Genomic DNA, 15,134 nt, shown 5'->3' on the forward strand with positions numbered 1-15,134 from the left:
GAGTTTGACCAATCAGGGCTGAACTGACCATTGCTTCCGGCCCGCCCTCTCGCCTGAGGCCGGGGGGAGGACCCGGCGGTAGCTACAGCCTAGGAGTTGAGGAGCAGCCGCTAGGAACCCGCCCAGCCGGGCGTGGGCCCGGGTAAGTGCAGCGCGGTGTCCCCAAAGCATCGGTGACAGGACCCTGAGGACTCCTATCCGGGGAGATTGGGGCGGCTCAGAGCAGAGGTGCCTCCGGTTTCCCGCTCCCCCTCCTCCATTGGCTGCGTTTGCTGGGACGATCGATAGAGGGAGAGGGAATGTACCTGTGTTCTCTGCTGCACGCTTGCAGGGCACCACCCCATCCCTGCCTCGAACCCCCAAACGCCAGCCCCGGGACCCGGTTTACAGCACGCCCCCACTGCAGCCTTAGGACCGCAGCGATCTGAAGGAGCCGGTCGCTGAAGCCTGAATGATTTACAGAAATAGAGCGTCCAGGGGCCTGTCTGTAGTCTTCTCTCTTGACGTTGTTGGGAGCAAATCTGCTTGCCCTGGGATTAATGTAGGCAGATGGTCAGGGCCCTACAGCTCCGACATATGCTCCTGACGGCAGTGCGGGGACCCACCTGTCGCCCAAGTGCAGGAACTGGATAAAAGCCAGGATGCTTCCTGCCCGCTGGGGCTGGGCGCACTCTATTTATTCTCCAGGGAGGGCCCCCACTCCCATACACGCTCTGCTATTTCCTGTCTTCTCTTTTCATCTTAATGTCGCTTTGGAGCCAGCAAACAGCTTTAATAGCCAGTGCACACCAGATAGGAGTGGAGGTGTAATAGGAAAAGAAGGAGCCCCAAGGTAGATTTGGGAGAAGTAAACATGTGCATGCTAACTTGTGCAGTGTTGTGGCTTCTAGGGCATCTACCCCTATTTACCCTGCTTTCTCTCTCTCTCTCTCTCTCTCTCTCTCTCTCTCTCTCTCTCTCTCGCTCTCGCTCTTTTGTCTGTGCGGATGCACACGTGGAAGTGGAGGCCAGAGGTCAACCTGCACCACCTACCTTGCTGTTGTATAGACAGGGTTTCTCACTAGCCTGGGGCAGCCGATTCTGCCAGGCTGATGGCCAGGGAGCCCCAGGGATCCATCTCTCCAGCTCTGGGATTATAGGCAAGTGTTATTATGCCTCACTTAAAATCTTATTTTACATTTATTTATTGTGTGTGTGTGTGTATGTGAGTGCGCGCACATGCGCATGCACGCTTGCCACGTCTCACCTCTGGAAACCGGAAGACAACTTGCAGGTGTGGATTCTTCCCTTTCACCTTGTGAGTCCCAGGGTTCAAACTTAGGTTGTTCGTTGTTCAGTTTGACAGAAAGTAACTTTACCCAATCAGCCATCTGGCTGACCACGCCTCCCTACCCCCAGGACACACTTTTTAAAAAAAAAAAAAAAAAAAAAACAGGAGTTGAACTCAGGTCTTCCTCCTTACAAGGCACTTGGCCAACGAAGCCATCTTCCCAGCCCTCATTGGTTTTTTGTTTGTTTGTTTGTTTGAGACTTGGGGCTCACTATGTAGGCCAGGCTAGCCTTCCAGGTGCTGAGTAAATGGCAATGTGCCACAACACCAGGCCCTTTTTTTTTTTTTTTTTTTGTCTCTGAAGGGATCTGGGAGGTGAGTCCTTTTAACCAAGTTACAGCTGCTTTCAGAGGTTTGTGGTGAAGTAGAGGTTGCTTCCAGGGGAGATGTTCCCTCTCTCCATCCCTTCCCTTCTGCGAAAACAATGATGGTATCTTAGGATCCCAGGATCACAAGACCTCCACACACCCACGTCAAGAGTCCTGTGACCTAGTGACCCAAGCCAGGTTGCATGGTGATCTCACAGGAAGTGGCATGTGACAAGTTGGGGGCGCATCCTGTGGAGGCAGACAGGAGTTGTGGTTGGCCATGGATGTTTACCTGGTGTGGCCTTTAGCTCCGCTGTGACTGGTGCCTGAGTTCCTACTCGGAAGGGAGTTCATGAGTACAGCCCCCACTCCATCCTGGTTCTGCAGCCAAGTGTTCTTCCATTAGCTGCCCAGAAGGCTCAATTATGTCTGGGAGAAAATTAGTGCTTAGTCATTTCTCTTAAGGAAAAGGTTTCAAATACAGCTTTACCTTTTGAGCTCAACCTTCAGGCTCAGCTTGCCTTAATTGGTTGTTTATACATTGAATTGGGAATTGTTTTGGGAGGAGAGGCATTGAGACAGAATCCTGCTATGTAGAGTCCAGGCTGGCCTGGAAGTCCTCATCCAATTTCTACTGCTTGTGTGCTGAGCTGCAGGAATGCACTATCTCGGCGGGCTTAAATTTTATTTTCTTATTTATTTATTTATTTTGGTTTTTCTAGACAGGGTTTCTCTATGTAGATTTGGAGTCTGCCTTGGAACTCTCTCTGTAAACCAGGCTGGCCTCAAACTCACTGAGATCCACTTGTCTCTGCCTCCCGAGCGCTGGAATTAAAGACATGCACCACCATTGCCCGACCCGACTTACTTTCTTTTTTCTTTCTTTTTTTTCTGTTTTGTTTTGTTTTGAGATAGGGTTTCTCTGTAACTTTGGTGCTTATCCTGGAACTAGCTATGGTAGACGAGGCTGGCCTCAAACTCACAGAGATCTGCTGCCTCTGCCTCTCAAGTGCTGGGATTAAAGGCATGCGCACCAACACCTGGCTTTACTTTCTTTTTTAAAAAAATTACTTTTAAAGTTTACTTGTTAATATTTTGTGTGCGTGTGTGCATATACTTATAGTCAGAGGGTAACTTTGTATAGTTGTTCTCTACTTCTGCCTTTATGTGGGTTCAGGAAGTTAAACCCACAATGCCAGCCTTGTGTGGCAAATGGCCCTTACCTGCTGAACCATGTTGCCCACCTCTGGCTTGACTTTTCTCCTCAAGAGACTGAAACCTGTTGAGACAGCAAACACCAGTAATCCCAGCACTAGGGAGGCTGAGGTAGAAAGATTGTGGGGTACAGGCCAATCTGGACTATGTAGTGAGACCTTGACTCACACGTATCAACAAAAACTCAGATGAGCGATTAACGGTTGTATATCAAGTGCCGTCAGTGGCAGTCACAGAGGTCATGCCGGGTACCGAACAGTGTGTACCGTAAGTTCTCTGTCTGTGTTACCTCATTTAGTTCTTAGGAAGTAGGTCCCCCTCCTGAAGTCTCTCTCTGCTTCAGGTCATGGGTGTTCCTCAGAACTTGTCCCTGCCTGCCTCTGGCTTCCTGTTCCGTATCCCTGCCGCTTCCTTTGCAACCTGTATCCTCCTTTGTCTGAGGCTCACTGGGTTCCAAAAGAGCCGATCTTGCCCGAGGCAGATGCTCCTATTTTCAGATTTGTTCCATCTCCAGTCCTCAGCACACTGGCAGTTCCTTCTGGAGCGCCCCCGTGCCTGTGGCAGAGTAGAGCAGCCTGGCACAGCCTGGAGGTCCCTAAATAACCTTACCTGCTTTCCCAGTACTTTCTCGACAGGGTCTCGGGTAGCCTAGGCGGGCCTTCAGCTCCACTTTCCAAGTGTTGCCACCGCAGGTAGTCTGTAGGATGCTGGGGATAAACCCCGCTCGTACTACATAAACAGGGTGTGGCGGGGCTCACCTGTAACCTCAGTGCTTGGGAAGTACTGAGGAGGGTCACAAGTCAAGATCATCCTTGCTGCAGAGAAAATCTGAGATCAACCCTGGGGCACGTGAGGTCCTGTCTTAAATTTAAAGAGGCAGAGCATCCTATAATGAGAAAGAAGAGGCGAAGAGAGAAGTTTATACTGGGAGACATGCTTTGCTTATGGTTGCTATGGGGACTGCTTGCTTGTCTCTTGGGACCTCATCTTACCATGCGTGGCACGACACAGCCACCACACAAGGTTCTCGTGATGTCCCTGGTCCAGGAGTCAGAACACTGATACCATTTCTCTTGTCCCTGTCTTCCCTACAGCGCCGCAACCATGCCCGCCTCTGTGCTGTGGGCGGTGGACCTCTTTGGGAGAGTGTACACCTTGTCCACGGCTGGCCAGTACTGGGAGCTTTGCAAGGATGTCCAGATGGAGTTCAAGCGGGTCAGTGCAGCCACCCAGTGCTGCTGGGGCATTGCCTGTGACAACCAGGTCTACTTGTATGTGTGTTCCAGTGATGTACCCATCCGCCACCGCGAGGAGGCCTATGAGAATCAGGTAGTTCCGTGTGTGTGTGGTTGCTGAGGTGGTCCACCCCCATCTGGCTCGTTCCTAATACCATCTCTGTGTCTCCTGGCCTCAGCGTTGGAACCCCATGGGAGGCTTCTGTGAGAAGCTCCTGCCGAGTGACCGCTGGTCATGGAGTGACGTGAGTGGGCTCCAGCATCGGCCGCTGGATGGGGTAGAACTGCCCTCGCCACACTGGGAATGGGAATCGGACTGGTACGTGGATGAGAACTTTGGAGGGGAGCCCACCGAGAAAGGGGTAGGTGAACTCAGAACCCTCCGTGGATGCCTCTCGGGCTCAGATTGTCCCCTAGTGCCATCCTCCCTGCTGGTGTCCAACCTCTGCTGGCTATGGGATTGGACAGAATCAACCCCCTCCCCCACCAAGCCAGCTAAGGCTCCAACCTTGGTATTTCAGGGGTGGACATACGCTATGGACTTCCCTGCCACCTACACTAAAGACAAGAAATGGAATTCATGTGTGCGAAGGCGAAAATGGATCCGGTATAGGAGATACAAATCCCGGGACACCTGGGCCAAGGTCTTTCTGCCTCAATGGGGCATGGGGGTGGAGCATAGGGTCCCTGATAGGAGGGTTACAAGGATTGGCATCTTCATTCATCCCCCCACCAGGGCAGAAGGGGACACCATACCCACCCTGGGACCTGGCTTTTGATTTGTTCGCTACCACAGAGCCTTGTAGCCCTACAAGTCCCTTCATTTGGGAGACGGCCACATAGGGGCCAAAGTTAGCACAGAACTTGTCCTTTCTTAGGCTTCCCTTCCCTGACCAGGGCTCTCGTGTTGTCCCCCAATGACCCAGCTCAAAAGCAGTGGCTCAGGTCTGGCGTCTGATGAAGGGGGCAGAATAGAGGGTACCCATGGCCAGCTCCACAGGCTTGTGGCTGGCTGCCTTCTTCATGGAGTCAGGCAGCATGGACCACACTGAGGATTGAAAGACTGGGGGAGAGGCAGGAGAGAGAGGGACACAGTACAGGTCACCAGGTGATGACAGCCATTGCTTCTCACCCTTCGTTTCAGATCCCCTCAAAGGATGACCCCAAGGAACTCCCCGATCCCTTCAATGACCTGTCTGTGGGCGGGTGGGAGATCACAGAAGAACCTGTGGGCCGCCTGTCCGTGTGGGCCGTGTCCCTGCAGGGAAAGGTAAGTCACTACCACTGTGTCTTAAGATCTGACATGGCAAAGGAGGCTGGCTGCAGGCTGGACTGGTGCCGGGGTTTCCCAAGGTAGGGGAAGAGAGCTCATTGCCTCCTGTCCTTGGAACTGGGACTTCCTGCACAGGCAGAGAGTTTCCAGACTCCACAATACCCTGGAAGCCTTGGGACCTGTCCCTCATCCTAGCCCACTTCAGGCTCAGATGTAATCAATTCTGTCTCTTTGGACGGATTCTGGGCTCCCTGCCAGCTCCTTCCTCCAGTCTCCAGGAGGGCTGTGGATGTGTGGGTGGGTGGGTGGCTGATGTGTGGATAGATTGATGGTGTGTAGCTCGATGGATGAGGGTGGGTATATGGATGGAGGGGTAATGGATGGATGGATGGTAAGTAGACGTGAATAGATGACAGAAAACTCGTGGGTGGGTGGAGAGATGACAGGTGGATGGATAGGCTAGTGGCAGGACAAATGGATGGGAAGTGAGTAGGGGGATGAGGAGTGGGTCGAGTATTGATTGGCTGGATATGGGTGGTTGGATCGTGGTGTGGGGGCTGGGGTAGATTGATGGTGGGTGGATGGATGGATGGATGGATGGATGGATGGATGGATGGGCGGGTAGATAGGTGGATGGATGGATGGGTGGGTAGATAGGTGGATGGATGGATGGATGGATGGATGGATGGATGGATGGATGGATGGATGGATGGATGCATGGATGCATGGGTAGATAGGTGGATGGATGGATGGATGGGTGGGTAGATAGGTGGATGGATGGATGGATGGATGGGTAGATGGTAGATGTGCAGATTGGTAGGTGATGGATAGATGCAAATTTAGAGAGAATTTTTTTCTCAGAGAGTTTCTGAAAAACGCCAAGCCTAGATGGCAGCAGGAACACAGATGGTCCCAAGCACAGGGATCTGATGCCTTCCTCGTAGTTTTAGGTCTTATTTTATGATTGTTCAGTAACTCCTGCAGTAACCAGATTAACCACAAGTCTCGACTGACTTTGGAACAGTCAAAGCGGATTATTTTTAGCAGGCTTAACTTTGGCTGGGGTCATGCTCTCTCAGGTTTAGGGGAAGCACAATCATTTCCTCTGAGCCCTTCTGGAGGGTGGTGGAGAGCGGCCAAGCAGGGTGAGAGCCCTAGCTCAGGACTTCCCACCCGGATGCAAAGAGAAGGTAGAGTAGGGGCCACACACCTATGTCTGTGTTCCCGAGTGTCAGCTGTGAGCCGGTATCAGTACCACTCCTGTGCTCTGGAAGAGGTGGCCCCAGGACCCTGTGCTCCACAAGGGAGAGGCTTGTTCCCTGAAGCTGCCTACTAGGTAGCAAAAGAGAGGCTTCCCAGGGCTGGTCCTGCAGAGCCCATTCTAAGGGTAGATTGGCAAGAGCAAACAATAGCACACATACACACACACACACACAACTACTTTTGAGATTCCCTCTCTCCGGTGTCGGGGTAACTATTGTCAAGAAAGAAACGGACAGCAATCCTTGGCAGAGATATGGGGAAAGAGGAACCGCATTGTTTTGGTTGAAGAGGAAAAGAAGTGGACATTTTAGACATTAGGTTTCCCCGAGCTTAAACCACCAAGACCCTGCCTTCGCTTGTGACGGGTGTCCTGGGAGCTCATAGCCACTAGGGGGCATAGGTGTCATGGACTGCCTGGGAGGTGCTGGGCACCCCCTGCTGACACTGGAATCTGCTGGTCTCACAGCAGAGACTAGGTCTGCCTCTCTAGACCCGCCACAGCATAGGCTGTGCACTTTCTCACCAAGGTGTGTATGTGAAGGGAGGGTATGAGTGTGTCAGAGACCCCATGTGCGGCCTGTGCAGGTAGGCAGGTTTAGCCATTCAAATACCATATTTTCTTCTCCTCTCCCAGGTGTGGTACCGAGAGGATGTCAGCCACCCCAACCCAGAAGGCTCCTCCTGGTCTCTTGTGGACACCCCAGGGGAGGTGGTCCAGATCAGCTGTGGGCCCCACGACCTTATATGGGCCACCCTCTGGGAAGGGCAGGCCTTGGTCAGAGAAGGAATCTGCAGGAACAACCCAAAAGGTAGCCAGTCCCATCACAGGAAGCGGGGCGGTTCCTGTCCAGAATCTTGGCTGACGGGGGCTGCCTGGGGTCTCTTTGGAAACTGGCAGGAAGTTCCTGGTCCATAGTGGAGCCTCCTGGGTCTGAAAACGGTATTATGCACGTCTCCGCGGGAGTCAGTGTGGTCTGGGCCATCACGAAGGACCGCAAAGTAAGAGCTGGGGGCTGGAACTGGGGTACGTAATGGTGCCATTTAATACCAAGGTTTTCTGTTCCTGTGAGGTCATCTAAACCCCTTGTATAAATCCTGTGGGTTTGCCTTTTCCCTTTGAGATGGTATACTAAACTTAGTATGTAGCAGGGGCTGGCCTTAAGCTCCCACCCCTCCTGCTCAGATTATAGACACGTACCATCATACCTGACTGTCGCAGTGCTGGGAGTGCTAGTGTGTGCTAGTGTGTGCCTGCAACCGCAGTGCTGGGAGTGCTAGTGTGTGCTAGTGTGTGCCTGCAATCGCAGTGCTGGTGTGTGCTAGTGTGTGCCTGCGATCCTGGTGCTGGGAGTGCTAGTGTGTGCTAGTGTGTGCCTGCAGTGTGTGCCTGCGATCCTGGTGCTGGGAGTGCTAGTGTGTGCTAGTGTGTGCCTGCAATCGCAGTGCTGGTGTGTGCTAGTGTGTGCCTGCGATCCTGGTGCTGGGAGTGCTAGTGTGTGCTAGTGTGTGCCTGCAGTGTGTGCCTGCGATCCTGGTGCTGGGAGTGCTAGTGTGTGCTAGTGTGTGCCTGCAATCGCAGTGCTGGGCATGCTGGTGTGTGCCTGCAGTGTGTGCCTGCGATCCTGGTGCTGGGAGTGCTAGTGTGTGCTAGTGTGTGCCTGCAATCGCAGTGCTGGGCATGCTGGTGTGTGCCTGCAGTGTGTGCCTGCGATCCTGGTGCTGGGAGTGCTAGTGTGTGCTAGTGTGTGCCTGCAATCGCAGTGCTGGGCATGCTGGTGTGTGCTAGTGTGTGCCTGCGATCCTGGTGCTGGGAGTGCTAGTGTGTGCTAGTGTGTGCCTGCAATCGCAGTGCTGGGCGTGCTGGTGTGTGCTAGTGTGTGCCTGCAATCGCAGTGCTGGGCATGCTGGTGTGTGCTAGTGTGTGCCTGCGATCCTGGTGCTGGGCGTGCTAGTGTGTGCCTGCGATCCCAGTGCTGGTGTATGCAGTGTGTGCCTGCAACCGCAGTGCTGGGCGTGCTAGTGTGTGCTGGTGTGTGCCTGTGATCCCAGTGCTGGTGTGTGCTAATGTGAGCCTGTGATCCCGGTGCTGGGAGGTGGGAACAGATGGATCCCCAGAGCTAACAGACCAGCCAGTTAAACTTACTTGGCAAGGTCTAGGCTGGTGAGAGACCCTGTCTCAAAAAAGCAAGGTGGATGGTACCTGTGGAATGACAGATGAGGTTGTTCTCTGCCCTGCACACATGCCTGCATGCTCGAGAACAAACACACACACAGACACGGACTTCTGTCTCCAAAGGTCTCCAGGGGTACATGCATCTTTCTGATTTTGCAGGTGTGGTTCCGGAGGGGCGTCAACTCTCACAACCCCTGTGGCACCAGCTGGATCGAGATGGTTGGAGAGATGACAATGGTGAACGTGGGGTTGAATGACCAGGTGGGTGTGCACATGGCTCTTGGGACTCCTAGCACAGCCTGTCTACCTGCTACCCTACTGTCCTTCTTCCCCAGCCAGGGTTCCAGAGGGCACAGTGAGGAGTCTGAGGGTTCTCTAGGGCCTGGGGGACTGGTATGCTATAGACCTGGCTTCTCTGTTTGGCTCAGGGTCACTTCACTTAGGACCCTGCAGGGCAGTCTGCTGGTGAGGAAGGGTGGGGTGTGCACCCTAGATATAAGAAGGTAGCGTTAAGGAGGAGGAGACTGCTGAATGAGAACATTGGGTTTCCCCTCTTTGACTCTGTGATGCCGTGTTCTTCTCATGGATGTCAGTATGACAATGCTTCCTTCCTCCTAACAAAATGCAATTTGGGGCTGGAGAGATGGTTTAGTGGTTAGTTAAGATCACTGGCTGCTCTTCTGCTGGACCTGGGCTTGATTCCCAGCACTGTGTGGCTTACAGCTGTCTCTCCAGTTCTGGGGGTCCAACTACCTCTTGTGACCTCTGCAGTCACTAGACACACATGTGGTACACAGACATACATTCAGACAAAATAGACACATAAAATAAAATAATGGGTGCTGGAGAGATGGCTCAGTGGTTAAGAGTGCTTACTTAGTACTCTTCCAGAGGACCCTGGTTCAGTTCCCATCATCCACATTGGGCAGCTCACAGCTGTCTGTAACTCCAGTTCCTGGGGATCCACCACATTCTTCTGGCCTCTGCAGGCACGTGCAAATCCTGTGGTGCACAGAAACCCATTCAGGGACACACATACTTATACATAAATAATTCTTTACTACATCCCTAGTACCACATAAATCCAGGTGTTATGTATACCTGCAATCCCAGCAGTAGGGAGGTAGAGGTAGGAGGATCAAAAGTTCAAGGTCATCCTTGGTGACCTAGCAAGTTCCAGCCCAGCCTGGGCTATGTGAGGTCCTGTCTCAAAGAATAAAACAAGAGACTCGAGAGATTACTGAGCAGCCCAAGTTCTGTTCCCTGCCCATTTGGGGGCAGCTCTCAACCACCTGTAACCAAGGGATCCAGTGCCTTCTTCTGGCCCCCATTGGCCCCTGCATTCATCTGCACATGCCTTCATATATACACACAAAATACACACATACCTACACATATATACACAAAATACACACATACCTTCACATATACACACAAAATACACACATACATACAAAATACATACCTACACATACACACACAAAATACACACATACCTACACATATACACACAAAAGTACACACATACCTATACACACATACATACAAAATACATACCTACACATATACACACAAAATACACACATACCTTCACATATGCACACAAAATACACATAATTAAAATTGGCTTAACTAAGACAAAGCACTGAGTGGACTCTGCCCCAGCTCAGCATCTGTCACCTCTCTGTCTACTCTGGACCTTGTCATCCCATAGCCTCAGACTGAAGTTTTAGGGACCCAGAGCCAGGCTTCTGATTCTCCTGGATTTGCTGCAACCCCTCCCTTCCCCCAACCCTGCCAGCCTTTCCTGTCTGGATTTCTGGATTTCTGCATCTCCTGGATATCTTCAGTCATTTACCAACCCTCACCCTAGCCCTGACTAACACGCATGCCCCCCATGTCACTATAGGGGACTCCTGCCTACCTTTGCATACCTGTCCTGCAGCCCTGCTGAGCCCTCCTGGACCCTGGCAGAAAGGGTAAGAGGTCTAGGTGTGTGCCCAACTGCCTCTCAGCAGCACCCCTATCTGTTGTAGGTCTGGGGGATCAGCTGTGAGGACCGAGCTGTGTACTTCCGACAGGGCGTCACCCCCAGTGAGCTCAGCGGGAAGACGTGGAAGGCCATCATTGTGGGCCGAGAAAGTGACCGGTCACATTCTGGCAGCTCATCCAGTCTCCTCAGGTGACACAGGGCAGCCACGCGCAGAGGAGTTGGGTGGGACAGACTGTCTGTGGCCCCATGGGGTACAAGGCAAATGACCTGCCAGAGAATCAGTCTTTACCAGAGGATTGTGAGTTCTAGACCAGCCTGAGCTGCATAGTAAGACTTTGTTCCAACCAAAACAAAAAGAGAAAAGAAAAACTTCTGTAGCTAGTGTCCTAATCGTATCTCCATTGCTGTGATAAAACACTTTTACCAGAAGTAGTTTCGTGGAGGAAAGGGTTTATTTCATCTTACAGGCCATGGTCCATCATTGAGGGAGTCAAGACAGGAACTTGAAGGCAGACCTGTTTGCTGGGCCACATATTGAACATTACCTCTGAGTAAAGAAGTTACAGCCAAGCGATGAGTTACAGCCCGAACCGTGCAGGAACGCTGCTTGCCAGCTGGCCTATACACACATGCCTATGTAATAGCCTAGGACCACTTGCCTGGGGAGTGGTGATGCCCTGCTCACAGCCCGATATGATCTAGGCAATTCTTCAGCTGAGTCACCTCCCAAATGACTGATTCTAGGCTTCTCAGGTTGACAGGTAGAGCGAACCAAGACAGTAGGTGATGGGAACAGTTGCACAAATTTTAAAGTAGCCAGTGTAGCCCAGAGATGGTAGAACACACAAGTAATCCCAGCAGAGATGTGGAGGCAGGAGGGTCACATTCAAGGTCATCTATGAAGCTAACACCCTGTTTCAAATCAGCGACTAGAAGAAAAGGCAGCTTTAGCTGGGCGGTAGCACGGGCCTTGTAATCCCAGCACTGAGAGGTAACTTAGCTAGGTCATCTTAAAATACAAAAGAACAGCGGAGCGGTGGTAGCGCATGCCGTTAGTCCCAGCACTCAGGAGGAGGCCTGGTCTACAGAGCAAGTTCCAGGACAGCCAGGGCTACACAGAGAAACCTTGTCTCAAATAAATAAATAAATAAATAAATTAATTAATTAATTAATTAATTAATAGAAAGGGCTGGAGGTGTAGCTCTTTGGCAGACCACTTTCCTAGCCCTGGATTTAACCCTCACTTCTACAATAATAATAATAACAATAATACCACGAACAAAAGCAGCAGAAGAAAAAACCCTCAGATGTATTTTACCCTCATCAAAAAGATGTCGCTCAGCTGGAGCAGTGCTTGTCTGTCCTGCGCAAAGTCCATGCTCAACACCACGCGATTGGGTGGGTGTGGTGATACACACCTGTAATCCAAGCATTTGGAAGGTGGAGGCAGGAGAATCAGGAGTTTAAGGTCATCCATGGTTACATAATGAGTTTGAGAACAACCCCAGGATACATGAGACCCTGTCTCCCAAACAAAACAAAGCAACAAGGTACTCCGATTAGTGTGGTGGTATATCCCTGTGATCCTAGTATTTGGGATTGCTATAAATTCAAGGGAGCCTGGGCTACAGAGTGAGTTCCAGGCAACATGGAATATAGCCTTTCTGTGTACCGGAGGATGACCTTGAACTCCTGATCCTCCTACCTCTACCTCCCCCAAACTGGGATGGCAGCCGTGCACCCAGTTTTATGGGGTGCTGCTGAAGACCAAACACGGGGCTTCACCCATTGCAGGCAAGCACTTTGCCAGCTGGTCTACATCCCAGCCCATCTAGAAACAGCAGTAAATACACACATGTCTCGACCCTGGGATGGGATGGGGTCTTCAGCCCCTGGGAAGCACCGTCCACTGTGCTGTACAGGGCGGTAGACAAGAGCTCAGTGGGCTTGTGGCTTGACTCGATTCACCCAGGTAAATTAGTTGTGGTGGTGAAACACGTCTTCCACCAGCAAGTGAGTTTGTCCTGTTTCGTCCCCAGTGCTGGCTGCTTCTTCGGGGATGAGGTGAGGGGCAGTGGTACGGAGTCTGCACCCAGCGATACCGATGCCTCCTCGGAAGTTGAGAGACAGGGCCCCGAACAACCTTTCCCCAAAGAATCTTTGGACAATTCCAGGAACCTTAAAGGGAGCTTGTCCAAGGGCCCCGAGGCCAGCAGGAACCCTGAGCAGAACATGGAGAACGCCTGCCCGGCTGAAAGCGAAGGGAAGGCCCCTGAGGCTTCTAGTGCTGATGAATGCCATGGTCCAGCCTCCACACCAGCCGAGCTGCCCTGGACCAACATTGACCTCAAGGAGCCCAAGAGGGCATCTAACCAGCCAGCTGCAGGCTTTCCCGAGACGACGGGCCTCTCCTCCCTGGGGCCCTTCCCACTGGGCATGGAGGAGCCCTATGGAGCAGATGACCATCCCCTATGGGCCTGGGTGTCTGGAGGTGGATGCGCAGTGGAGGCAGGCTCTGTGCTCAAGTGGTTCACTGTCCAGTCAGGTAAGGGGGCTCATGGGACTGGTGTATCCAAAGCGTCCCTGCGGGTGTCTGTGGGTGCCTGGGGTATGGGTTAACCTGAGAACCGCAGCGGGCTCACAACCTGCCTGGAGCCTCTGTGTTCAACCTTAACCAAGGCATCGGGCCAGTCTTTGGCCTTCCGAGGCTCCAAGGAAGAAGGCTCACACAACAGTTTGTAAGTTGGAACTTTTTAACAAGAACAGGTAGATTGGAGCCGGGGAGATATCTTAGTGCAGGCATGAGGACCTGAGTTCGGATGCCTAGAGCCCGTATAAGAGTGGGGGTGGCAGTGTATCCCTGTAACCGCAGTGCTGGGGGCTCACTGGCCAGGTAGCTAAAATAGTGAGAGATCCGCTCTCAAAACAAACAAAAAAAAAAAAACGGTAAGGCAGAGAAATTATTGAAAAAAGAGAGAGAAGATACTCTACCATCAGCACACACACAAAAAGAAGGCAAAAAGAAGGAAGGAAAGAAAAATGCATTTTTAAAGACTGATTTGGGGATTGTGGTAGTTCCCTTTCTCACTGCTGAGCAAAACACCCACCAGGGAGGGCTTAGGAGGGATGGTTTATTTTGGCTCATGGTTCAGGGATACAGCCCATCGTGGTGGAGGGGGTCACATTGCTTCCACGGTCAAGAAACAGGGATGGATGCTGTTTCTCCTTCTTATTCAGGCTGGGGCCCCAACTCATGGGATGGTGTCACCCCACACTCGAGGTGGGTCCGCCCATCACAGTTACCCTGGCTAGAAATTCCTTCACTGGGTCTGGGCCCCGTCAAGATGGACCATCACAGGGACGGGGGTGCAGGGAGCCACATCAGCCTTCCGTCCAGCTGAAGGCAGGATGGTACCCAGCCTGAGGCTCTGGCCTCTTGCAGGCCTGTCCTCCTCAGTGCAGACGCTGTCCCTGTCCATCACCCCCGCCCAGACCGCTGCCTGGAGGAAGCAGATCTTCCAGCAGCTCACGGAGAGGACCAAGAGGGAGCTGGAGAGCTTCAGACACTACGAGCAGGCTGTGGAGCAGGTAGACCAGCTGGCCCTGCTGTACTCTTTCTGTGTGTTTACAGACGGGGTCTCCCTGTGCCCCCACGCTAGCCCAGAACACATCCTTTAGCCCAGGCTCATGTCCCATTGGACACCCTAGTGCTGGGGTCATGGACACTCGCTGCCACACCTGCCCCTGCTCCTTCAGTGACTGTGTCTTGGCTGTATGCCAGCCCCGATGTGGGTGTTAAGAGTGGACACTTGTGCCACATGCCCAGCAGTGCTTCCAGGCCCCAAGGATAAGGAATCCAGTTGGTGGTTCATTCACCTATCCTAAAGGACCTGTCTTGGGGTCCCACCACCTTCAGGACACCCTGAGGGTTCTGGGAAGCCAGCATCCTCAGAAGGCGACAGACAGGGAGGAGACAGGCAAACTGTGTCAATTTGCCTGTCCCCCTCCAGGAACCTAAACTCCCAATGGGGTATTTTGATGAATTGGTCAGGATGGAGTTGTAGACAGTCACTGCCATCCCCAGGGTCACCCTTCTTGGCATACCCCATGCCCTCAGAAGCAGAGACCCCAATCTCGGATGCCATAGTCAGGCCAGGGAAAGAGAAATTAAATAGAACACAAGAAGTCTTGGCTAAGGCTGGCCCAGAAGCTTGGGGTCTATGCACCCAGGCAGCCTGAGACTTTGATCACCAGCATTGACTCCCTTTCAGACTTTGGCCAGATATGACCTCTTCCTTGAGCCTCAGTTTCCCTATCCAGATGGTAGGCTAAGGATGTGTCCAC

General features: G+C 52.4%; 1 protein-coding gene across 1 annotated transcript in view; it reads left to right on the forward strand.

Annotated features, from left to right (window-relative positions):
- The first annotated feature begins 39 nt into the window (after window positions 1-39).
- Window positions 40-15,134, forward strand: part of Tecpr1 (tectonin beta-propeller repeat containing 1) — a 29,031-nt gene continuing 13,936 nt past the window's right edge. The window contains exons 1-11 of the mRNA XM_075973464.1: window positions 40-142; window positions 3,948-4,182; window positions 4,268-4,450; window positions 4,610-4,732; window positions 5,233-5,358; window positions 7,259-7,433; window positions 7,523-7,623; window positions 8,957-9,058; window positions 10,834-10,979; window positions 12,830-13,335; window positions 14,233-14,378. Coding sequence (XP_075829579.1) covers window positions 3,958-4,182; window positions 4,268-4,450; window positions 4,610-4,732; window positions 5,233-5,358; window positions 7,259-7,433; window positions 7,523-7,623; window positions 8,957-9,058; window positions 10,834-10,979; window positions 12,830-13,335; window positions 14,233-14,378 — 1,833 coding nt within the window. The 5' untranslated portion in view covers window positions 40-142; window positions 3,948-3,957. The remainder of the gene's footprint in view (window positions 143-3,947; window positions 4,183-4,267; window positions 4,451-4,609; window positions 4,733-5,232; window positions 5,359-7,258; window positions 7,434-7,522; window positions 7,624-8,956; window positions 9,059-10,833; window positions 10,980-12,829; window positions 13,336-14,232; window positions 14,379-15,134) is intronic.

The sequence above is a fragment of the Microtus pennsylvanicus genome, chromosome 1, assembly GCF_037038515.1.
Source record: "Microtus pennsylvanicus isolate mMicPen1 chromosome 1, mMicPen1.hap1, whole genome shotgun sequence".
NCBI lineage: Eukaryota > Metazoa > Chordata > Mammalia > Rodentia > Cricetidae > Microtus > Microtus pennsylvanicus.